The 26,186-nt window shown below is 42.4% G+C and overlaps 1 protein-coding gene across 19 annotated transcripts in view; it reads right to left on the bottom strand.

The window, feature by feature from the left end:
- Positions 1-26,186, bottom strand: part of ANKS1B (ankyrin repeat and sterile alpha motif domain containing 1B) — a 1,083,120-nt gene that overhangs the window by 68,571 nt on the left and 988,363 nt on the right. For 8 of the 19 annotated variants that reach the window (XM_070454107.1, XM_070454114.1, XM_070454102.1 and 5 more), the window contains 2 exons: positions 24,450-24,629; positions 909-983 (listed from right to left, as the gene is read on the bottom strand). In XM_070454107.1, coding sequence (XP_070310208.1) covers positions 909-983; positions 24,450-24,629 — 255 coding nt within the window. Of the gene's footprint in view, positions 1-908; positions 984-2,670; positions 2,716-24,449; positions 24,630-26,186 lie in introns of those variants that run through there. The other 11 variants (XM_070454108.1, XM_070454106.1, XM_070454110.1 and 8 more) reach the window with 7 other exon arrangements.

Below are 26,186 nucleotides of genomic sequence, written 5' to 3'. Positions count from 1 at the left end.
GGGGTACGCCTGACATGGCACCCCAAAGAGGCGCTCTGCATGCAGCCCCAAGAGCTCTGCGAAAGCTCTTTGGAGTGATTCTCAACCAACAGTCTCAACCTCTCAGACAGCAGGCTGCCCAATGAGAAAAATTTAAGAGTGTGAAAATAGGATTGTATTTTAAAATATGAAATAGATAAAAAACCCCAAACATGAAAATGTTTACTTTCCAAACAAAAATGAATTTTTAAATGTATGCAAAGGTGAAATGTGAATATCTGAATATTAAGCAGCTCAGAGTAAAATAGGTTGTGATTTTTGCACACATTCCAAAGATCAATTCAGTACTGTCAAGTGAAAAAAAGAAAAAGGATTAGGCTGAGAACCACTTTGTAGCTGTAATGGTGCCTCTCTTGGCTATAGTCCTCTTGCATTTGCATAAAACTTATACAGAATATCATGCAAATCATACTCAAATATTTCTCACAAGTGAAGCGCATGAACCTTTGAGAATTGTTAGGCACAAAGGACTGAATAGCCCATGGACAAGGGAAGTACAAAATGGGGAAGACTAACACTGATATATACATGGGTATATATATATCAATTTACCCTTTTCTTTTCTCCTGTGAAAGCAAGTGAACGTGGACACCCGGGATGAAAGCCAAACTCACACGGGACAGATTTTAACTGCAGACTTCCAAACCAAGTATGTTTCTCATTTCAGGACAATGTTTTGCACGTTAACTAGTCACGAGGCACAGTGAATGAAGTATAATAGACAATAATAAAAAAAAAATCTCAGGAGTTGTTAGACATCACAAATTTTCTGCATTGCCAGGACATAGTCCCTACAGCTATTGACGACACTTTGCAACACACGACACAGCGCAAGTCCAGGAAGAGAAAATAACTGTTTGTAACCTTACATTATGAACCTGATGGATGGCTGAGAAAGGAAATCCAGCGTTCTGATTCGTCCATATCTCACAGACAGACGACTGCTGATATAAACAGAAAACTATCTCATCTTGTCAATATTTAAAACACGGCAGCTACCAAGGTAGCATCAAGGAAGGGAAGGAGGAAAATAATAAAGAGCAAAGAATCACATTTCTTAAAAAAAAAACAACTCAAACACTCAAAAAATGCTTTAGGGTGCCTGAGGTTTAATCATTGACTTCCAAGTCATTCTTTTGATTAAAAACATTTTGGGTTGGCTGGGAGTAAAAAAAAGAACATTTATGCATTAGCTTTATGTCAAAGCAATTACCAATCCATTCACATCTTGAAAAAAGCAAACTGTTTTTCCACTTGCCAAAGAAAATGGAAATACTTTCCCCCTTCACGCCATTCATTTCATAGGATAAATATTTTCATGAAGTTCAAGAAAGATGGGGAAAAAGTCTTTAACACAGGCCAAACATTTTTATTTTCTTACGGGCAAATGACCAAGAGCAAACAATGCAATAAAATGACTTTCCTAGTTTAGTCATTGCTCAGCTTGATAAACCTAGAAGATATTTCCCCCTCCAGAGTTCTCAAGGGCAAAACTTGGTGACTAACAAGGGGAGAAGTGTCCGTTTGCTGCCCAGCAGTGGGAGCATGTGGTGGAGGGGGCGCCATGGAGGTGGAATGGGGGGTGGGCTGGGGTCTGGCAGCTCAGTTCAGTCACTCACCAGAAACTCTGGGTAACAGCATTTGCTTTTTTATGAGCCTAATGAGTCAGCTCCATGTTCTGAACTCCCCACCACACCATTAACAATCCAATAACCAACAGTTATTAAAAGGCAATAATGTTTGCTTAGAAGCAAATGCCCAATGGACCAGCACCTCCCAGGAATTACAGCAGAAACCACCAGATAAACCAACGAGGCTCCTGGCCTGACCTTTACAGAGTTCTTTTCCTGAATTCCGTCATCTAAAAGACGCTACGAAATTGAATCACAGAAAATGGCAGAACGCCTAAGCCTATTCAGCCAAGCACTGTGAACATCCCCAGAATTCACAAGCAGAGCGTACAAAGATCAGTGCAGAAAGGAGATAAGAATACAAGCACAGTATGGTTTAGAAACCCAGCAAGGAGCCCTATCACCGGCATGTGTGGAAGTGCGGAAACGAAATCTTTCCTCTGGCTAAATGTTTCTCCCACCTCCACCCTCCCAGAAACGCACACCATAAATTTAACATCTTTCTCTCCAGTTCCAAACACAGCTCCACACCCACCTACATCTTGCTCTCCATCCCTTCTGTCATCTGGATGCTTGCTGGGGACAGACTGCCAGGTAACTGACATTCTGTTAAGAAAGTAAGACACCTGGGGTCCGACCAAAAGGCACTTCCAACCACCTCTCACTTAAAACCAGCTCTGCTCTTCAGTTTCTGCCCTAAACACCAGGCCATTTTCCCCACAGCGGGGCATCTACCCCTTCCTACTTTTCAAAAATTAAATCTCTAGCAAGTTAAGCATTGGGGTCATTAAAGCCCCAGCCTCGTCTCCAGTGGCTGTCATCTGACTTAAATACATTAACTCCGTGCTTCAGTGGGATTACCATCTTAACTGGCACCAGACATGCTTGGAGGACACCCTTCAAGCGCTGTCACCCACAGTTTTGAGCTAATTCTGTTACATACACTACATCTTCTACAACTTCCGCAGAATTTTAGTGAGAGAAGTAACCCAGGCATCACCTGGCATCTGACAGATGAAGACAATGACATCCAGAGAGGTTCGGTAGCTTGCTGAGGTCACACAGCAAAGTGTCACAACATGTCAGCTGGCTAGGAAGGAGTGCCGGCCGGTAACGAGTTCGCCAGAAGGCGGAGGGCTACTCAGTGATAGGGGTCTGTTCACTAATCCTGACAGAAATACATACAAATGGAGTCAGTTCATGAAACAGTCTCAACCCCACACGGGGCTCAGACACCTTAAGGTTCTATTTCCCAATCGTTACCCCCAGAGGGGCCACACTCCAACATCGAATACGAGTCAAACCTTGCCCTTCCTCACCACACACCGGACGGGGCAGTAGGGCCCACCCGGGAGCCCTCCCACCCCGGGCACTTAGCTGGGAAGGACCAAGGGCCCTCTCTCATCCGGCGGCGGCCGAGTTCTCTCTGCGGGCTGTCACTGCCTGCCAGGGCAACACTGACTTGGCTCTGACCCCTCCTGCGGGAGCCGCCCCGCGCTGGATTCTACTGTATCGGCGCAGGCTCTGCAGGGCTCTGCTGGGAAGGGCGTGGGGTCCGGAGGGCACTGCTCCTGACGTGAGAAATCTGGCTCTAGGGCGACTGTCCCCGACCCCCGCTCAGCCCTCCTAGGACGCACGCACGCGCCTGGGGCGGAGCACACGCACGCCCAGCCTCGTCCTCAATGCCCACCACGCCGCACACAGGTGCGCCCGCGCCACGCACAGCCCGTGGCTCCGCGACCACTCGGCTCTCCGCCGGGACCTTCCCGCCACTTCTCTCTCCCTCGGCTCAGGCTGGTCTCCACGCGTCTGCTCCCGAAGTCCGCTGACGGGGAGAGACGCCAGGTCCCCCGCTCTGGGGGAACGTTCCCCTTGCGGCCCTTCTCCCCAGGCTGGGTTGCCCGGGCATGTGCCCTCTCCCCTCCCCGGGAAGGGAGGGGAAGCCTCAGCTCCTTCCACCGTGGCTCAGACACTCCTCCGGCCCGCGCCCCCGCCCTCCCGGCGGCAGGCTTCAACCTCTGCGGACAGGCAGCTGACTGCGCAGGGCAGGACTCACCACCTGTCGGTCAACTCCGAGCAGGGAGTCGGCTCCATCGCCAGCAGCTCTCCCTTTAGAACGTGCAATACTTAGAGCCTACAGGAAAGCTCCCCCTTAGCATCCTGTTACATGAATATATCTCCCAACAGTCACAGAAGTTACCAGAGAGTTAAGGAGGGTGGAGAGGGTCTTGTGCCATAATTATTTAATTCTTAAAAAATCTGTGTAAGATTTTCTCAATGAAGAAATAAAACCCACCTCCAGTCATATACACTGAAGAAAGTTCCCATGTGGCATATATACCTTTTAAAGAAGTTACAGTAACTGTCTTTCATGTAAAACCTATGTTCAAACTTCAAGTAAATATGTTCTCATTTCTAACAATTTATGTGCCTCAATGTAAGTGGTAGAAAGTCAGATTTTAAAGACCGTTTAAAATAAAGGCAGCTAATAGTATGTTATGGAGGTTGTTTTTTAAAAAAGCTGATCCCTGTCAGATATCACACTAACTGATGATTGCTGTTGCTGTTTAGTCACTAAGTTGTGTCCAACTCTTTGCAATCCTATGGGTTGTAGCCCGCCAGACTCCTCTGTCCATGGGGTTTCGCAGGCAAGAATACTGGAGTGGGTAGCCATTTCCTTCTCCAGGGGATCTTCCCGACTCAGGGATCAAACCCACGTCTCCTGCACGGGCAGGATTCTTTACCACTGAGCCACCAGGGAAGCCAATTTTGATGGCAGTAAAGACCTGATCAGGCTCCTAGACTAGTAACTTAAGATGGACCAGCTATAACTGGTGTCTTCATAACATGCGATGCTCTTCTTGTAGACATGTGGTTATCAGACTGAGTGTTGGAATGAATTTTTTAAATGCAAAAGAGCTTCCCCTGCAGAATTTCATTATTATTTGTTGCTCAGTCGCCCGGTCGTGTCCGACTCTGCAACCCCATGGACTGCAGCATGCCAGGCCTCTCTGTCCCTCACCATCTCCCGAAGTTTGCCCAAGTTCATATCCATTGTACTGGTGATGCCATCCAGCCATCTCATCCTCTGACCCTCTTTTCTCCTGCATTATATTTATGAAGATGACATTTCAGAGTACAACATGTAATGAAGTACTGAGTGTTCAAAACTTTTGAGAAAGAAAATATTAGTGATAAAATTTCAGCTGGGGCCCAAATTCCTAGAACAGAAGTGAGTTAAATCTAAGTTTTAATTAAACATTAGCGTATCCTCATCTGAAGAGAAGATTAATAATAGCACTCGGCCTACTTATTTCACCAGGTTGTTGTGTAGCTCATGAGAAGCTTCACGCAAAAGGGAACTTTTTCACAGCTAGGTTTCTGGGACCTGAAATACAGAAGCTGTCAAACATATTGACTGAGTGAATGGAATCACAGAATGTGTTCAGTATTTCTTGGCAAATGATCAAGCACCATGGAAACATTAATTACTCTCGTCGTTATAATTTTTAGTCGATCTACTTTGTTGCTGCCACTTGGGCCCTCAGTAAACTACATCACTGCTAACACACTTCTGGCAAAATGCATCAGAGATTAACCTTGCAGACTTCTTGTTAGAGATGGTCTCATTTTTTCCTGATAAAGGCTGGAAAAGAGCTGCTGACTTTGTTGAAAAGAGAGGAACATCTGTAATTAGCAGACCTATCTGCTATGGGGCTGCTTGTAGGAGCCTGGAAACAGTTCTGTAAAAGGATGGTAAACAGCCTTTGCAGTTTCACATGCTTATTAATTTTCTCTCAGTTCCTTTTTCCTACATCGCAAAGGCTAATTTAGTTGATCTGAATTTGAATTACCATGAAATCCAAATAAATGGGGGTCAATTAAAGGGATAGAAATCTTAGAACTGAGATATCAATAATTTAATATTTATTTCTTTGGTGATGAAGTCGGCACACTTTTGGAGGTGCATAATTTTATCTCAAGTTCAGACCTCTCTCCTGACTCTGGAAACGTTTTCTCAAATACAATACACATCCTGTTCTTGTTACTGTCACACACCTCAGGTTACCACGAGTACAGTCCAGAAAATACAACGCATTTGCATTCAAATCTAATAACAAACTAAAAGAATATCATCTATCTCCAAAGTCTTTCTCCTAAAGGTCGACTCCTTTTCTGCTCAATTGGTAGTAACCTGGTAATTTACAGTAAGTCTCTCTCTTTGACTGTCTGTTTTTTGAACATTCGTGGTACCTACTGAAACATCTCCCATTAAAAGCAAATAAGCCCCTTCCCTTGACCCAGTATTTTACCTGAGCTCCTGCTCAATTTCTGTTGAGAAGCAAAGGCCCCGAGAGCGATCTATATGGTCTCTGCTTCCCCTTTCCTCTCCTCACGTGAGCCCACTCTACCGAAACCACTGTTCATTTTGTCAAATCCAACGGTTCATTTTCCTTGCCCATCTGACACTCGATCACTCCTCCCATTTCCTAACTCCTCTGCTGGTTACGGAGAAGGAAATGGCAACCCACTCCAGTCTTCTTGCCTGGAGAAGCCCAGGGACAGTGGAGCCTGGTGGTCTGCCGTCTATGGGGTCGCACAGAGTCGGACACGACTGAAGCGACTTAGCAGCAGCAGCAGCTGCTGGTTACTGTGATCTGATCGTCCTCTGACCCCTGGAGTGTAAGTCCTTAATGCTTTACTTCTGGCTTTACCAGGTGGTCTCATCCTATCCTGATGCCCAAATTTATGTCTCCAGCCCAGACCTCTCCTCTGAACCCCAGATGCAGACACACAGCCTTCTTAACACCTCCTTAATCTTGATGATTAATAAGCATCCTAACCTTAAATTAAATGCCCCAAACCAAGCTTCAAATGACCTCTCCTCTCCTATAAGCTTTCTCACTTCACTAAATGGCAACCGTCTTCTTCCAGTTGGGGTCATCCTCTTGCTCACCTTTCGCATTCAATCCAGCAACAAATCCTACTGAATTTACTTCTAAAATCTCACCATCCTATCCCTACTTGGTCCAAGACACTACCTTTTTCCACTTGGATTCTTCCACACTGATCTCAGTGCTCTCATCCTTGCCCCTGTTGTGCTGATTCTCAATACAGCAGCCAAAATGATCCATTTAAAATGAAAGCTGGATCAGGCTGCTCTGCTCCATTTAACTCAGAAGAAAATGCAGGCCTAATAATGGGCCTGCAAGGAACTCCAGCCTCTGTCACCCCGTCCCCCTCACCTCTCTGCCTCCTGTTCACGCTTTGTGGACAGCAAAGTGCACTCTCGTTTCAAAGCCTCTGCACTTGTTTCCCTTCTCCAGATGCTGCAGGACCAACTTCCTCACTCACCTTCCACTCCAGCGTTGCCTTACCAGAGAAGCCTTCCCCGAGAAGCCTTCCCCAAGCACCCAGCATATTATACCCAAATTAAGTCCATGCTTTCCATGCTACAAAGGGATTATTCTTTCAAGTGCAAACTGAAAATGGGGGAAAAGGTTTAGAGCATAAGAACCTGTCTTCCTGGCCCCCTGACATTCATTCAGAGACAATTACTTTTCATCTACGGGGTATAAGGCCTGGGTCACAATGTGAGTAGGGGTCAGCCCTGCTTTCAGTCAATGCTTACAGAATAGGCATGGCTATGGACACGATCCATTTTCTTTTGTCAGGACCCAGGGTCAACTAGGATTCAGAAGCTGATGGTAGGTCTTGGAAGAAGCAAGTCTGCGACAGCTCCACCCGCTTAGTAACATCAATTAGGCTCTGAAAACCTTCCATGCGTCTGCTGATGCTGTGTAGCTAGTTTAATAAAGAAACTTGTATGAATAGAGCCCTCTGGTCAGATTCCATCAGAGATGAAATTTTCTGCCTTGTTCTAGCCCTGAAAAAAAAGCTTTCCCTCTGTTTCTCTTATGTCTGTCATAATTCTTTCACACTTCGGGGTGTTCAGAAATGGACCAGAAAGAGTCCAACAAGAAATAGGAAAGGTTCAGAGTGAAAGTTAAAAGAGTAATGAAGTCCATTTCTTCTCTCAGATGACAGCGCTTCTAAAATAAAACAAAAACAAACTTGAAGAGAGAACAAAACAGCTTCAAAGGCAAAAGAAAAAAGGGCACCCTAACAAAGGGAGCCTTGGTCAGCAGCCAGAAAACTCAGCAGCTCCTTGAGCAGAGCCCAAAGTGAGGTGAGACCTGTCAAAGGATGGAGTCGGATAAATTCAGTGCAGCCAAAGACCCGTGCACCAGACACCTCGTGTGCATCTTTTCTTCAGCAGCGACGGCCCCTGCGGTCTCCTCTTCTGTGGGCACCCGCAGAACCCTGCCTGGAAGTCAGAAACCAGAACCTTTTGTCTCTCCTGAGTTACCCAGAATCCGCAGGCCAGCATCTTACTTATTCTGTCCCAGCATCATAGATGGAGCCATTCTCCTCTTCTCCTCTCAGCTGAGTTTTGTGATGTGTACACGCCCCTGTAACAACTATATGTGATTCTTTCTTTTCAACTACGCTGGGAACGTCTCAAGTTCAGGCTTTCTTACCACTGACCCTTTCTGTAAAAGGTTTCAAGTCAACTATTTTATTTGCAGGGAATACTGGACTAAAAAAAAACGCCTCTCCCCGTCATTTCTTCCCTTTCTTAAAGAGCAGTCTTCTTACACCTTCATGAACATGACCTTGTCCCTGTATCAGGGGCTTTCTGGGACAGATTGGTAATCACCTGCTGGAAGTGGAAAGCCAGGCCAACAGTCGTTTTTCCATGTGTGACCCATTATTGCTGGCATCAGAATGAATCAATCTAGCAACAGTGGAAGTAAACACCACATTTGGTCTCATCATAAGTACACTGACATGATACGAAGTCTGATATTACTTGCTGCCTGCAAAGTTACAGCTTCCTCTCTCTCCCATTTCTTCCCTCTCTCCTCCTATTCCCCCTCTTCTCCTCCCCCTTCCTTCCCTCTTTCCCTTTAAATTCTGATGCTGGTGCTGACAGCACATAAAGTAAGCTCTCGGCTGCCAAAACAGGAGAGAACTAAAGCTATGTGACCTGTTATTCATTTGCAGAGATAATACATAACCTGCATTCCCTAATATGACAGTTGTAGCCCTAAATGACATTATAGAATTATTTATGAAATTTATGAAATCTCTTCACAGGAAAAAAAAGCAGAGCAGAGGAACAAAAGTGGAACACTGTCCGTACAATTCAGGTCTTATTGTACAGCGCCCCAGGTTCCCTGGATGTTGCAGGAAATTTAAGTCAATTGGGATCATGCTGTTTCTTGCAATATGGACTATTTTACTTGTTCTACCTCCAAGTCTGGCTACTCCTGACACAAACATTTTTCAGGGCCATTAGCAGAAATATTAATCACTCATTCAGAACCACAGCAGTCAGCTTTTTATCATAACATGAACTGCTGCAAAGAAATTCGATTTTGCAAAGTAATAATTGTTCTTTGCCAGTAACATCACTTTAAAATATACATCATGCTCCTTTCTTGTAAATCGAGGATGTCATTTTAAAGAATTTGAACCCATTTGTGAACTGTATGCGCAATACGGCTTTCTGCCTCTAGTAAAAAAGAGGTGTTGGAGGTACTTCCCCGGTAGGCCAGCACTTAAGACTCCGAGCTTCCACTGCAGGGGGAGCGGGTTTGATCCCTGGTTGGGGAAGTAAGATTGCATGTGCTGCATGGTGCAGCCAAGAAGTTAAAAAAAGGGGGTATGGGACAAAGCCATCCATTCAATGATACTTATTAAGACCCCACTATTTCCTTGTTCTATCCTTGTGGAATATATGGGAAAACAAGGTCTGCCTGAATGTTCATTTTGAGTGATGCCAACCTAAGAGGTCTCTGATGGAAGGCTACACAGGTATTTCCTCAGGTCTGCCTTGTTCAACACTGAAGTCAACACACTGGAGGAGTTACTTGATAGGTATGTTTTTTGAGGTGTGCTTTTAAAATCAGCACATTACATAGTTGGGAAGGATCAGTGACATGTTGAGCATTGACTAAGTTCTAAAAAGGCACTGAGAGAATAGGATTTATTACTTGATAAAACTGTTAGACCTGCAAAAGAATAATGTAAGATCCTGCATTAAGGTTAAACACACACACACAGAGCACTGTTGAGGCCTGAGAAGGGAGGCATGGCTCATGGCCACTGAACAAGACTGAAACATTTTCATAGAAAAGTTCAGCAAGAATTAATACTATCTCAGTGTTAAGCATGAACATCAACAAAGCAGACACAACCAGAGCTGCTGGGGACTCAGAATGCCGTGCAGCCCACATCCCACTCATCGGAAAGATGTTGGCAAGAGCAGGCAGTGGTTAATCAGCAAAGGAAAGACATCACAGTCTTTTTTTTTTTTTTTCCATTTATTTTTATTAGTTGGAGGCTAATTACTTTACAACATTGCAGTGGTTTTTGTCATACATTATGAATTAGCCAAGACATCACAGTCTTTAGTCTTCACTATTCTCAGCAAGAGGGAGCAGATTTACTCTTCGTGTTTTCAGAAGATAGCATTAACTGACTACATGGGAATCTTAAGGGGGCTAGTTTCAATTCACTATAAGGCAAAAGTCCTGTTACTTAGAACTTATTCAGTGATGGGTGGGGCTGGCTGCCTCACAAAGTAGGGGCCGCCTTACAGAGACAAGTAGAGGTATAAACTTGTGGCTGTTTACTAAGGATGTGTTAGAGCCGGTGCTGCATCAAGTCACAGGACTGGATACATTTTCTGGCCCCTTCTCACCCTAAAGTTCTCTGGTTTTCTTTAACAGGAGCACAAAAGAAACTTCTAGCCATAAATGCACATAGAAGATGCAAGTTACTGTAAATTTTTGTGAGGCTGCATTCAAGCCTCAGAGTAGAGACCCATACAGAAAAGTGGAGATCACATAATTTTGCAATTGATTTCATGAAGCTACTCTTTATCCCCTTGATTTGTAAAGAATGAAAAGTTGTCTGTCTGTCCACACCATCTTGGAGATTTCAAGTCTCTACTACACATGCTTTTACACAAAGTATTAAATATTACTTGTAGAATATGTCAAAGGTTTCAAAACATTGTACTGGAGCCTCTTGGGGTTCTAGAGTTTTTTAGAATGTGTCATGTCTGCTGTGTGGAGAAGGAAGTGGCAACCCACTCCAGTATTCTCGCCTGAAGAATCCGGTGGACAGAGGAGCCTGGTGGGCTGCTGTCCATGGGGTCGCACAGAGTCGGACACGACTGAAGCGACTTAGCAGCAGCAGCATGTTTGCTGTGAAGACACAACCCAGGGGGTTCATCATCACAGTGGTTAAACCACAGGCTCTGAAGCGAGACAGCTTGGGTTCAAGTACTGACTCTGCTTCTTACAATCTGTGTGGTCTTGGGCCAACAACATAAACCCTCTGTGCCTTGGCTTCCTCATTATAAAGCTGTACTAATCAGTGCTGGCTCTGAGGATGATGAAATGAACGAATCGCCTGCCTTGCTTAGAGCTGGTAAGTAGTTCACTGTCCTCATCCTGGCTCTGAGGATTCACATTATATATACTTATAGCTGATTCATGTTGTTGCATGGCAGAAACCAACACAACACTGTAAAAGCAATTATCTTGTAATTAAAAATAAATCTTAAAAAACCTGTGGCTTTTGCAGTGCTTAAAAACCTTGTGTAATCTGATAAGTATGGGATGCTTATTATAGGGAATTAAAAAATAAGGAAGAGTCAGGTCTCACCTCTACATAGCCCACATAGACTCTACTATAAGAGAAATGTTTTAACCTATAAGGGCATATTTTAATACATGTTAACTCATAAAGTATTTAAGTATGGAATCACCCACAAATCCTCTCCAAAGAGCTTCAATACTAACTAGGTTATAATACAGATAGGAAGTTCTTGTACAGTGCTTGTAGTCCTAAGAGCTATTGTTTCCATATCAGTGGAGAGGTATTAGTTTGGGGTTTACCAGCTGGAAAATAGAAATACTTTTGTAAAACACAACTAAATGTTATGAGCTTTATTTTAGAATGCATATTCATTCCCAGTTGCAGTTGAAAATGCACAGAAAAGAAGGAAGTTAGAGCTATCTCAAAATAATAATAATTTCCCAAACCACCCAAACGTAGAGCTGCATAGTTTGTTAAATACTTGACAACTACTACTTTACTTGTGCCTCACAACAGTGATGGAAAGGGGCAGTGATCTTGCTTTAAGAAGAGAAAACCAAGGCCCCGAGTAGCTGAGAGGCTTGTTCAAGGTTACAGAGGTATTAGATATTAGAGAACGGTTTCTAACGCTGATCCCATTATTTCAAATATGTTATTTTTAAGAAAGCTCCTCAAATTAAGTACACAAAAATGAGAGTAATACTCATGTATTGTTGCTGTTCAGTCGCTCAGTTGTGTCCAACTCTGCAACCCCAGGGACTGTAGCAGGTCAGGCATGTATTAATCATATAATAATTTTCCATCAAACATTCTCAGAATTTGGAAGTCAGAGTGGGTTTACTGGAGTGCTCACCACTGCTACCTCTATTGGTCCAGAAACCACTGTCACTTCTGGTCAAAACAGCCTGTCATCGGGAGGACCCCTCACTTCTGTGGTTCAGGTGGATCTAAAGCCATCTCTAGGCATGTGACCTATGACTGGCTAATCACATCACACACACACATGTATTTTAATACATGTTAACTCATAAAGTATTTAAGTATGGAATCACCCACAAATCCTCTCCAAAGAGCTTCAATACTAACTAGGTTATAATACAGATAGGATACAGATACACACACGCTCCTGGCTAATCACATCTCACATACCACACACACACACACACACACACACACGCTCTTGGCTAATCACATCTCACACACCACACACACACACACACACACGCTCCTGGCTAATCACATCTCACATACCACACACACACACACGCTCCTGGCCAATCACATCTCACATACCACACACACACACACACACACACACACACACACACACACGCTCCTGTGTAGTTAGCTCAGGGCAGATAAATGATCCAAACCAGATCCAGGTTGATCTGAACCAATGGGACTCAATCCTGGCTCTTTTGGGGGGAACTCTTGGTTAGATAAGCCCTCTTTCTCACAGGTTTACGAGTGTAACAGAAATTGGACTTGAAACTCCCCTCATGCAGAAAAAGCCTGCTTGAGAAAAGAGCCAACCCAGAGGACAACAGAGCTGAGACACACAGAGTCCAAGACCAAGACATCAAACAAGCACCTGAACCCAGGCCACCAGGACTTTGTAGCAAAAGTGACCCAAATACGTGCCCTTTGATGCTTGAGTTGGGTTTCTGTTACCTGCACGCACGCAGTAGAGTCTCTGCTGATTTGTTACTTTACTCATACATGAACGGAAGTAACAGAGAGGATTGCTCAATAAGCCCTATATCTCCCTGAGACATTAAAAACCTCTTTATTTCCTTTAATCCTGGAAAAAGAAAAGGAAGAAGGAGGAGAAGAATAAGAGAATTCTCATACCACTTGAAAATGTATCAAGGTCAGATTATAACATCCAATGCTGACCTGCAGACCCAGGAACTGGACTGAATCTAATGAGAGACATTCCGAAAATTTAACAAGTGGAGACAAATAGCCCAGTGTGCCTCTTTGTGAATGAGCTGCTTAGTTCAGCCAGCCTAAGGCTCCACTAAATATCACAAGATCAATTTCACTAAAAGAGGGTTTTTCACATATTGTCAGATTTCTTACTTATTCAGTTGAAAATAGGACCTTTTCTATTTATGTCTTCTTAAAAATTGTGGTCTGGTTTTCATTGGAAACGTTCTTCTTGGTCAAGTACCAGCACAGAAGTTGGGGTGGTGGCATCACAAAGTGACTGGAGCTGTTTAGGTCTGACGGCATTGAGCAGAACAAACTCCTGGTTGTCTAATTTTGCTTCACTGATGAAATGGACGGAATGAAAGAATTGAGAGTTGTAAGATGAGTATCAAAGCCTGAAGGGGAATTCATTTGAGTGATTCTTCCAGTTCTTCTCATTATTTTTTTGACTGTGGTACATGATAGACAGTAACATTTCAATGTTGCCTATAAGATGTTAATCATATTGGAATTTCCAGCACCAAAACTGTCATGGGGAGAGCAGCATATATGTTGAGAAGAGGCAATTAACCATCCACAATAACAAACTAGGTGTGCAATGCATCAAGTTTAAGTTCCAGGTATGAAAGCACCATTTTCCACTTTTGCTTGGCATGATGCCTTTGGGAATAGATGGTTGATGGTCCAGAGCTCCTGGCTTGAAATGGGGCACAGATATCATCAACATCCCAAGTTATCACTGAAGCTGGGGTGTTAGCTTGTCTGCCCAACAAGCTGTCATACTGGGAGCTCCTGATGGAAGAGTGTACGGAGTTTATTCTTAACCTTCTTTTTTGAGTTATACATTATCTGTTTGTGCTGAAGTATTAGGAGTTGCTCTTTAGACCCTCGTAAAAAATTTTTGAAGTCATGGACATGCTGAGTTTTTCTGAGTAGTAGTGAAGGGATAAAAATCTAAATTAAAAACTAGCCACTAACTTATGGACATTGAAAAAATCTAATGTAACTCAGTAATAAAACTTTTTTCATGGAGGGAAAATCACTTTGTAAAGTGTTGTTCTTTTCAAAACAGTTGCACATTTTCTGAAGGCTGATTCTATAAATTCCATCACACAAGAGCAGTGGGTAGAACCTAGAAGACCAGGCTTTTTCTCCCAGGGAAAGTTCAGAAGAATAAATTACTATCTTCGTGCCCAGAGGCTGGCTCAGTGTCTACCTCATGGATTTTTGGGATATCTAGATTCCTTGGTGGCTCAAGACGGTAAAGCGTCTGCCCACAGTGCGGGAGACCCAGGTTCGATCCCTGGGTTGGGAAGATCCCCTGGAGAAGGAAATGGCAACCCACACCAGTACTCCTGCCTAGAAAATTCCATGGATGGAGGAGCCTGGTGGGCTACAGTCCATGGGGTCGCAAAGAGTCAGACACGACTGAGTGACCTCACTTCACTTACGCTTCTCTAGTGATCAATTTTGTGTACTTAGGTTATTTCAAGTTGTAAGATTCATTTAAGGACAAAATAATCCTTTCTTTCTCACTTCATGTTCTCTCTTACCACGCTACCATAATAATGTGTTACAACTCTAAGACGTCCTTTGCTTCATACTTTTGTACCCTTAATTTGCAGAGAAGTCTTCCAGGTCTCCTCTGCTTTCGCTCACTTTGTGATCATCTCACAGATCCCTTTTCCATCATGAGAGATACCCCGTGGCAGCCTTCAAATTTATACAATTAACATAATAAGGAGGAAAGTTCCAATTTCATTCTCAATATATATTCTAAGCCTGTATAATCCTGGAACTAAAGGGTGGTCTTTATAGACTGTTACACTCTGACCACTTACCTTTCTAACACTTTTGTTATTAACTGGTCCTACTATGAACCAGAGACCTTTGAATTAAGGACTGATAGAGGATGCATCTGAACAAACAGTCATACATCTATCTATATGTACACAATAATGATTCATAGTTTAAAATATACTTTCACAAAAATTATCTGATTCACACAAACCTGTGAGGCAGTCTTTATCTATGTTTTAAAGACAAGGAAACTAAAGTTAGAGAAATCACATGACTTGATATAGATCACAGAGTCAGAAAGAAACCAAATCAAAACTCCAGCTGAAGAAGCTGCTAAGGAAGCAGCATCCACTCACCAGAGAGACCCCCAGAGGCAAGAACTCTCTCTGAGCAATAAACTCCACACTACATCCAAAGCTTTTCACAAACATCGGAGGAGGGCAGAGCTCTACCAAGATGTTCAGGGAGGAGTTCCCACAAGAGGATCAACAAATAAACACTGCAGAAACTCAAAAATGGATTAAAGACCTAAATGTAAGAGTGCATACTATAAAACTCCTAAAGGAAAACATAAGCAGAACACTGACATAAATCACAGCAATCTTTTTAGATCTACCTCCTAGAGGAGTGAAAATAAAAACAAAAATAAACAAATGGGACCTAATTAAACTTAAAAGCTTTTGCCCAGCAAAGAAAATCATAAACAAAATGAAAAGATAACCTATAGAATGGAAAAAATATTTGCAAAAGATGCAACAAGGGATTAATTTCCAAAATACACTAGCAGCTCAATATCAAAAAAACAAACAATTCAATTAAAAAATAAGCAGAAGACCTAAATAGACATTTCTCCAAAAAAGACATACAGGTGGCCAACGGGCACATGAAAAAGTGTTCAACATTGCTAACTATTAGGGAAATGACAGTCAAAACCACAATGAGGTATTAATTCATTCTATTCAGAATGGCCATCATCAATGAGTCTACAAATAATAAATGCTGGAGAGGATCTGGAGAAAAAGGAACCCTCCTATGCTGGTGGGAATGTAAACTGGTACTGCCACTATGGAGAACAGTAAGGAGGTTCCTTAAAAAATTAAAAACAGAGTTACAATGTAATCCTGCAATCTCAAGGACCTACTGTATAGCACAGGGAATGCTATTCAATACTCTGTGATGGTTTATATGGGGAAAGAATCTAAAAAAGAATGGATATATGTGCGTGCATATATATATATATATATATGTGTGTGTGTGTGTGTGTGTGTGTGTATACCTGAAACTAACACAACATTGTAAATCAACTATACTCCAACCCTGCAGTCCCCCTCCTGGGCATGTATCTGGAGAAAACTGTAATTTGAAAGATACCCTTATGGTCTCAGCAGTACTATTTACAATAGCCAAGACATGAGGGCAACCTAAATGTCCATCAACAGGACATTTGATGGATATGGAATGGATATTACCACCTATTCTTTATCATTCACACAACAGAATATATCACAATGGAGTATTACTCAGCCATAGAAAGAATTAAATAATACCATATGCAGCAACATGGATGGACCTAAAGATTATCCTACTAAGCAAAACGAGCCAGACAAGTGTAATATGCGTCACTTATGTGTGAAACCTAAAGATAACAATGAACTTATTACAAAACAGAAACAGGCTCACAGATGCAGAAAACAAACTTATGATCACCACAGGGGAAAATGGGGAGGGATGAATTAGGAAGATGAGATGGACACGTGCACCCCATTACACACAGAACATAACCAACAAGGACTTACTGTGCGGCCCAGGGAACTATACTCAATATTTTGTGATAACCTATAAGGGAAAAGCATCTGAAAAAGAACAGGTATATATACATGTATGTATAACTTATACTGTGATGTACACCTAGAGTTCAGTTCAGTCACTCAGTCATGTCCGACTCTTTTTGGCCCATGGACTGTAGGATGTCAGGCTTCCCTGTCTATCACTAACTCCTGGAGCTTATACAAACTCATGTCCATTGAGTTGGTGATGCCCTCCAGCCATTTCATCCTCTGTTGTCCCCTTCTCTTCCCGCCTTCAATCTTTCCCAGCATCAGGGTCTTTTCCAGTGAGTCAGTTCTTCGCATCAGGTTGCTAAAGGACTGGAGTTTCAGCTTCAGCATCAGTCCTTCCAATGAATATTCAGGATTGATTTCTTTTAGGATTGACACATTTGATCTTGCAGTCCAAGGGACTCTCAAGAGTCTTCTCCAACACCACAGTTCAAAAGCATCAATTCTTCAGTGCTCAGCTTTCTTTATAGTCCAATTCTCACATTCATACATGACTACTGGAAAAACCATAGCTTTGACTACACGGACCTTTGTCTGTAAAGTAATGTCTCTGCTCTTTAATGTGCTGTCTAGGTTAGTCACGGCTTTTCTTCCAAGGAGCAAGTACCTTTTAATTTCATGGCTGCAGTCACCATCTGCAGTGATTTTGGAACCCCCCAAAATAGTCAGCCACTGTTTCCACTGTATCTCCATCTATTTGCCATGAAGTGATGGGACCAGATGCCATGATCTTTGTTTTCTGAAGGTTGAGCTTTAAGCCAACTTTTTCACTCTCCTCTTTCACTTTCATCAAGAGGCTCTTTAGTTCTTCTTCACTTTCTGCCATAAGGATGGTGTCATCTGCATATCTGAGGATATTGATATTTCTCCCAGTAATTTTTATTCCAGCTTGTGCTTCATCTAGTCTGGCATTTTGCATGAAGTACTCCGCATGTAACTTAAATAAGCAGGGTGACAATATACAGCCTAGACGTACTCCTTTCCCAATTTGGAACCAGTCTGTTGTTCCATGTCCAGTTCTAACTGTTGCTTCTTTTTTTTTTATTTTTTTATTTTTTTTTTAGACTTCATTAGAATTTATTTATTTATTTTTTTTTCTAACTGTTGCTTCTTGACCTGCATACAGATTTCTCAGGAGGCAGGTAAGGTGATCTGGTATTCCCATCTCTTTAAGAATTTTCCACAGTTTGTTGTGATCCACACAGTCAAAGGTTTTGGCTCAGTCAATAAAACAGAAGTAGATATTTTTCTGGAACTCTCTTGCTTTTTCTAACAACCAGCAGATGTTGGCAATTTGATCTCTGGTTCCTCTGCCTTTTCTAAATCCAGCTTGGACATCTGGAAATTCAGGGTTCACATACTGTTGAAGCCTGTCTCGGAGGATTTTGAGTATTACTTTGCTAGTGTGAGATGAGTGCAATTGTGTGGTAGTTTGAGCATTCTTTGGCATTGCCTTTCTTAGGGATTGGAATGAAAACTGACCTTTTCCAGTCCTGTTGCCACTGCTGAGTTTTCCAAATTTGCTGGCATATTGAGTGCAGCACTTTCACAGCATCATCTTTCAGGATTTGAAATGGCTCGACTGGAATTCCATCACCTCCACTGACTTTGTTCATAGTGATGCTTCCTAAGGCCCACTTGACTTTGCATTCCAGGATGTCTGGCTCTAGGTGAGTGATCACACCATCGTGATAATCTGGGTCATGAAGATCTTTTTTTGTATAGTTCTTCTGTGTATTCTTGTTACCTCTTCTTAATATCTTCTGTTTCTGTTAGGTCCATATTGTTTCTGTCCTTTATTGTGCCCATATTTGTATAAAATTTCCCTTGGTATCTCTAATTTTCTTGAAGAGATCTCTAATCTTTCCCATTCTATTGTTTTCCTCTATTTCTTTGCATTGATCACTGAGGAAGGCTTTCTTATCTCCTCTTGCTATTCTTTGGAACTCTGCATTCAAATGGGTGTTTCTTTCCTTTTCTCCTTTGCCTTTAGTTTCTCTTCTTTTCTCAGCTATTTGTAAGGTCTCCCCAGACAACTATTATGCCTTTTTGCATTTCTTTTTCTTGGGGATGGTCTTGATCAATGTCACAAACCTCCTGTACAATGTCATGAACCTCCGTCCATAGTTCTTCAGGCAGTCTGTTTATCAGATCTAGTCCCTTGAATCTATTTCTCACTTCCACTGTATAATCATAAGGAATTTGACTTAGGTCATACCTGAATGGTCTAGTGGTTTTCTCTACTTTCTTCAACTTAAGTCTGAATTTGGCAATAAGGAGTTCATATCTGAGCCAAAGTCAGCTCCCAATCTTGTTTTTGCTGACTGTATAGAGCTTCTCCATCTTTGACTGCAAAGAATATAATCAATCTGATTTCAGTACTGACCATCTGGTGATGTCCATGTACACCTGGAACTAACACAATATTGTAATCCAACTATACTGCAATAAAATAAAATTTTAAAAATTAAGTTTTACAGTGAGAACCATGAGTTGATTTCATACATTTCCGCTAAACACCAGCGATATTATCCTTGTCTGTTCAGTCTTTATGCACGTATGGGCCTCCTTGGTGGCTCAGATAGTGAAGAATGTGCCTGCAATGCAGGAGACCTGGGTTTGATCCCTGGGCTGGGAAGATCCTCTGGACAAGGGAACGGCTATCCACTTCAGTATTCTTGCCTGGAGAATTCTACGGATAGAGGATCTGACATAGCATACGGGAAACTGGTATTTATTGAAGTGTTATAAGGGTATTTAACATCATTTAAAAATAGAAGTAGCCCACTAGGGTAGAGAAGAACAGGACATGGTCAGACAGGGCTTGTGTTCGGGCTCTGCCATGCAGCATCTGGGAGCCAAAGCGCTCACTCACCCCGGCTCCTTGAGTATAGGGGGGGCTGCGAAGGAAAGGGGAAGGGAAGTCGCTCAGTCGTGCCCGACTCTTTGCGACCCCATGGACAGTAGCCTGCACCAGGCTCCTCCGTCCATGGGATTTTCCGGGCAAGAGTACTGGAGTGGGTTGCCGTCTCCTTCGGGTTGCCGATCGGGTTGCCGATCTCCAGGGGACCTTCCCTACCCAGGGACTGAACCCAGGTCTCCCGCATTGCAGGTGGGATCCTTTACCAGCTGAGCCACCGGGGAAGTCCTGGGGAGGGGGCTGTGGTGAGGTTTAAATAAGACACTGCACGTGGAGTCTCAGGCACGGTGGGGCCACGGCAGGGCTTCTGTGTGGCCCCATTTCCATTTCTCTTCCTCTAACAGTATCAAAAGAACAAACGTTTGTAGAACTTACACATTATGTAAAGGGCTTTCAAATAAAGAAGTAATTGAGGTACCTCCCTGGTGGTCAGTGGTTAAGACTTTGCCTTCCGACACAGGGTTTGCAGATTTGCGATCCCTGGTCGAGGAGTTAAGATCCCGCATGCCTAATGCCTTGCGGCCAAGAACCCAAAATATAAAACAGAAGCAAAATTGTAAGAAATTTAATAAAGACTTTAAAGAAGATTTAATTAAAAAAGAAGTAATTGATCTAGTCATACGTATTAAGTAATCCTGTTTAGATCAAAATATATTAGACATTCAACTGAATGAACTTTCTAGGGATTTAGAAGCAATGGAGACAAAGCCTTTATAGTGCCCAACATATCACCTCAGGCAAGTTCTGATTCTGTCTCTTTCTGGTTGTGCTACCCAGACCAAGCCACGTAATTTCTCAGTTTCCCAGTCTTTGAAATGTGGATACGTCTGCTTCTAAGGTCTGTGTACATCAGGTAAGGTAACTGCCTCAGGCAATATTGATATTTCAGTTTAGATGACACCAATCAAAACATGAGAACTTCTTTAGTGTGGGTTTTCTCTCACTGCTCAGGAGTCTTTCTTATTTTGTGAAAATAGAAGGATTATTTCATTTTTCCCTAAGTAGGGTTATAAATAAATGGCTATAAGTGTCACATTGGGAAATTCTTTTTTCTTTTTCATAACTTTGGAGCATGTGGTCCCTAAATTTTATTAATTCCATTACTCTCCTTTATTATTTATTTCAAGAACATTTTTACTTATCCTAAGTATCATTCAAGAAAATTTCTAAATATGGTCGATTAGGTCCTAAATACTGGAAATATTTTTCGCCCTTCTGTTGCTATTTTTCATATTTTTCATTTAACTATCTTATCGCCATAGAACTTGGACTTAAAAGCTGATCTGCCATGTGCCACACACACATAAATAGTCGTGTAGGACACCTTGTTTGTGCTAAAATGAGAGAACAGATGTGAAAGCACTTTGGAAATGGAAAAGCAAGCTCTGTACACATTACGGTATTATTATAATACAAATGTGAATGCGACATTTATCTATTAGGGGTGTGGAAATAGGGAAGCCTTTCAGAACTTCTGAGCTAATGAATCCTGTGTTTCCAGCATGATAGGGAACCCATTGTTTACACATGCTGACACCACTACATTTCATGGTTTCAAAAATCTTAATAGTACTGAACTTGATTTGTTTCTCCCATATTTATGTAAGACAATTTGATGCTACAACATTGCTTATGTCAGAATAAAAGCAAACAACAGCCATGCTATTTAAAATTCTCTGGATTCCAAGAAAGGTATTTTAAACGGTTTCAATTGAAAATAAGTAACTAAACACTGTGTTACCTTTTGAAAAATATATGCTAACAAATTTAACACATAGAATGGACATTAAATTTACCTCATTTTAATCTTAAGCAGGAGTTTACTAAGTTAAAGCACTTCCACACATCTGCTGGGCCAACCTTAAGAAAGTTAGGTTCCTATAATTGCTGAAACCACTGAGAGCTTCAGGTTCCTGGCTATGGCTAGAATTCCAAATCACTCTGCTGGGGGCTCAGCTAAACCTGGAGCAATAGAGGGGTCTCTGTGAACAAGGGTTTGTCCTGGTGGTTTTCTCTTACCTGAATTTTCCTTTCTGTTAGGGAGTAAGAAAGCCTGAAGGTGGACTTCTGCCTTTTAGTGGGAAACAAGACTGGCGAGGCCTGCATTAACCAACCTCCAGCAAGCCCTCAGGAGAAATCCATTGGGAAAGCACTTCAGGGACTGAGCTCCCAGCAGGAAGCAGGTGTAACCAGCTGCTTTGGTACAGGAATTTTAATTGCTAATTCAAGTCTTCAGGAAGAAGAGTTGAATTCAACTTTACACTGGCTAAGGGCATAACTTTGGGGAAGACTTGGTCTAGAGAGAGTATGATGGATTATATATTTTTTAAAAAAAGCAAATGGATTTCAAAAATTATTACAGCAAACAACCAGAAACAGAAAAATAAGAAAAAACATCAGCTGAGTGGCAGAGTGGTGGAACGGTCACATAAATAAAACCATTCAACAACAAAATTACTGAGTATTTCATATTTTGACAGGTTAAAGCTTTGAAATGGTGCTATTTTTAAAAGGTATCCATTCATTTCTCCATGATTTCTAGCATTTCTAGACTGGGAAAGAGTCTCAAGACAAATAAAAAACTGCAATTAACACAACATAAAGAGTTGAGATCCCCAAATCTCTTCTTCTTATTGATCGGATTCCTGTAGTGCCATCTCCTATTTACTCTGCAGCAAAAGCGCTATATTGAGCAGTGGGATTTTAGAAAGCTTCTAATAAGCTCCTGGCTGCTGACAGAGGCCCGGGTCTCCATCAGTCATTTCAACGCTGGGAACAGCACTAGGGTGGGGCGGGGAGGCAGGGAAATGAGCACGTACACACAGACCCTCTCCAGCTCACATCGCATCCGCTGCTTACCTCACTTCTCTTTCTGCGTTTGTGCCTTTCTCACCTGGCCAGATAAAAGTTCATTCAATTTTCTCAAGGGCAAGACAGTTCCTGAAAGGGATGCATTCTGATTGGAACAACAAGAAAAAAGATCTCGACTCTTCAAAAAGGTAATACTTCCCCTAGCTTGTGAATCTCAGAAAGACCGTAAGGGAGCAGTTGCTAGATTACCTCTGAGGGTTCACGCTCAGGCAGAAGAGTAATTAATTTCCTCTTTGGAAAAAAACTGCACTATGTGGAGAAATTTCATAAATTGCATGAGCAGTTCAGACAGGTGATTCTGTTGCTGAATTTGGCACGGTCAATAATGGCTAATTCTTGTTCATGAATGATCCTGCCTTATCCAGGGTAGGGAAGGGTTCAGGAAAGATCCAGTTTGTATTCATACATAAAGACTACAGGGTTCAAGGTTAAAGCAAATGTCTCTGCTGTCATTAGAGAAATTCACCCACGTATGTGGCCGATAAATACTAACAAATAGAAAATATATTAATATATTAACATTTTGGGGGAAAAAAGATTTTAGATTTGTTATTTAAAAAAAATCAGTGAAAACAGTAATAAGGATTAAAAGATAATACTGAATAAGAGAGAGGGAAGATTATTCTTTTCTTGTCTCTGCACCTCCCTGCAATAAAAGATTCTCCATAATCCCAACACTGCTATTCTCTGCACAAAGAACTCTGAAACCAATTCAGTACTGAGCAAGCTGAAAGGAGACACAATATCTCAGACCCCTTCTCTCCAGGGCATTTGTAGGCAGAATAGCCACGGCTTCCAGAACATTCTTTTCACATTTCTCTTTCATGAGCGGCAGCACTGAATGTTTACCAAAGGCTTTAAAAAAACAATCTCACCAAACAGAAGAGAAAAATATTTAACAACCAAGGCAAAGCAATTACAGTCAAATTTTCACCTCAAGATTCTCATCTTAGGTGTGGGAGGCAGAGAGAAGTTTCTTAACACATCAGTCTGAACCTAGAATGAGGACGAAAAGAGTTGATTCTGCCAATAGTTGTCAACAGATCCACAGCTTTGAATCTCGGGGTGACTCTGCAGAGCAAGCTGCCATCAGAAAGTGCTTTAGTGACAGTACCACTATTTGGTTATGGCTGACTTGAATTTTTGAGCAGTGACCTGGGGACCGGAGAGACCCAGACATCCATACCCGAAATCTGAACAGGACAGATCTCTCTTTTCAGGTATTTGTGTCAGGCAGCAGCATCATTTTCAGCTACTCAAGGTGACAATATGAGATGGCTGCAACTAGTCCCCATTGTACAAGTCTATACAAATGTGTAAACTTGGCAGGAAATTAACAGCATTACTTGGAGTTAGCCTACTCCTCCCCACCCCCCTGACTTTCACCCTGTCATCCAACCAATTTAATTCTGTAATCTAGACCTTTATGACTTTTCATTGTGATTTGATTCTTATACAGCATTATTCCCTTTAGAGCAAAGACTTTCTGGGTGCAAAGAGACCAGACACAGTATCTTCAGTCAAGAACTGTATAACAATGATTTGTGTCTACATTCCATTTCCAGAAAGGTCTGTTTCAATCTAGCTCAACTGAGCAGGGAATAAAAGTCATGACATAAAATGGGAAAATTCCAGTTAGGTTGTGTACAATATGCATCCATTGTAAGCGACTGTTCAAAATCAGAATGCAGTACTTAATCTCGGAAAAAGGCAAAAACGTCACAGAGGCTCTGAACACCTTACCTGGGCCATCTGCCTCTCCAGTTTTGATCGGGGAATATCATCAAAGTAGTTTTCATTTCTTCTCCTCCTTGCATCGCCCTGCATGATAATGTGAGGAACGTCTAGGGAGCCACCAGTGGTGTAAGTGCTTTGGCTAAGTGATGGAGACAACTGAGGAGGAGTGTGATTACCACTGGGTTCCTGAATGGAAATACATCATGAAATAAATACCATGTTCTTGTGGCTGACCTCTGGTTTCAAAATTGTGAAATACTGACAAGACACACCGCGGGAGTGGGGAGTCATTTTTAAATCAACTGTTGAGGAATCGATGACATTCTACTATTTTATTAATGCATGATCAACACATCCCCCCTTAAGCCTTTCAGGTTGAAGGTTTACAGCATAAAGAACCAGGCTCTGTTTTCTGAGCCTCCATCATGGATGATCTCAGCAGAGAGCACACATGTGTCAGGCACCCCCACGCTGTCACACGTATCTGCAAGGGAGGGAACTGTGTCTCCATGGGAACAGAGTGGCCTCATTACGGTAGGTGCCATGATGAGACAGCTAAAATAGCACCTCGTGGGTCTTGATCTTCCCTCAAAGAGCAGCCTGGCCATCAGGCTGGGGAGAGGACGCGATCTGGAAATGGCATGCTACATGCACAGACTCCAGAGCAATGCATGAGGACAGGCTTTGATGGCAAAGACAACTGGGGGAAACTGGTTGAGAAGTAAGATAAAGGGCGGCAGAGAGCTGGGCTCTGGTGTTTGCGAGTAAGAGGAGGACTGGATCGTGCTGGTTCTCCAGCTACTTCTCCCCAACACATTCCAGACCACCTCTGATGGGTTAACAAGGTCCTGCATTTTTTTCTTGGGAACCTCTTTCTTTGATTTATTTGCTGTTTCCTCAAGTCTCTTCCAGAGAGCCAGAGGGAGAGGTTCAGAAGAGGAAGGAGAGACAGTAGGGGACATAGCAGGGAATATTCCTCTAAAGGGTCATTTAGGATGGCTACACTGAGGGTGCCTATATCTTTTTCCTCTTCATGCAGCAAAATGAAGGCAAAACAGTAATCCCTTTCTAGCTCATTTCCCCCCAATTTATCTGAGGCTCCTTCTATTGAGGGAGAAAAATAGGTCCTTTTTTTTTTTTTTTTTTATTGTCACTACTCCCAAAGCCCTCAACCAGCTTCCAAACAACCCAATATATCCCAATTCCCCTAGTCATCAATTTTTCTCATGACTCCCTCCTGGAGCCAATTCGCTGGCATTTTCTGAAGTCTTTGTGTATTTTCTTCTCCTTTAAAATTGAATCAGCCTCAAAACCTTAACAGCTCCTCTCCTGCCTGATCCTCTGCTACCCTGACAGTAGTTATGCTGTTTGCTGAAGTCCACTGATAAGAAACATTCAACGGCATTTCATTGCTGGCAGTCACATCTAAGTGCCACTTTTGTGTTCATTTATTATCACTACCCTTTCTGACACTTGCAGAAAAGGAATCAGAAGTAAGCAAGTACAGGGCTCAATAAACAGAAGAGAGTTGGAGCTCTCCAACTGGTCATGGAGACCCCGGCTTTATGGTGATTTTTGAAAAGTTCCTATGGGCCTCATAAACACGAGACTGCTGGTTACTCCTTCCTGGGCCCATTCTCCCTGGAATCTTCTCCGTGTCTCTTTCCTTCTGCTCTTTCTTGCCTTCTTTCCCTTCCACTTTACTTCTCTCTTCCTCCTATGGTTTCTCTCTAGTTTTTCTAC

This window comes from Odocoileus virginianus, chromosome 23, assembly GCF_023699985.2.
Source record: "Odocoileus virginianus isolate 20LAN1187 ecotype Illinois chromosome 23, Ovbor_1.2, whole genome shotgun sequence".
Lineage (NCBI taxonomy): Eukaryota > Metazoa > Chordata > Mammalia > Artiodactyla > Cervidae > Odocoileus > Odocoileus virginianus.
This window is presented reverse-complemented; position numbering and strand designations above follow the sequence as displayed.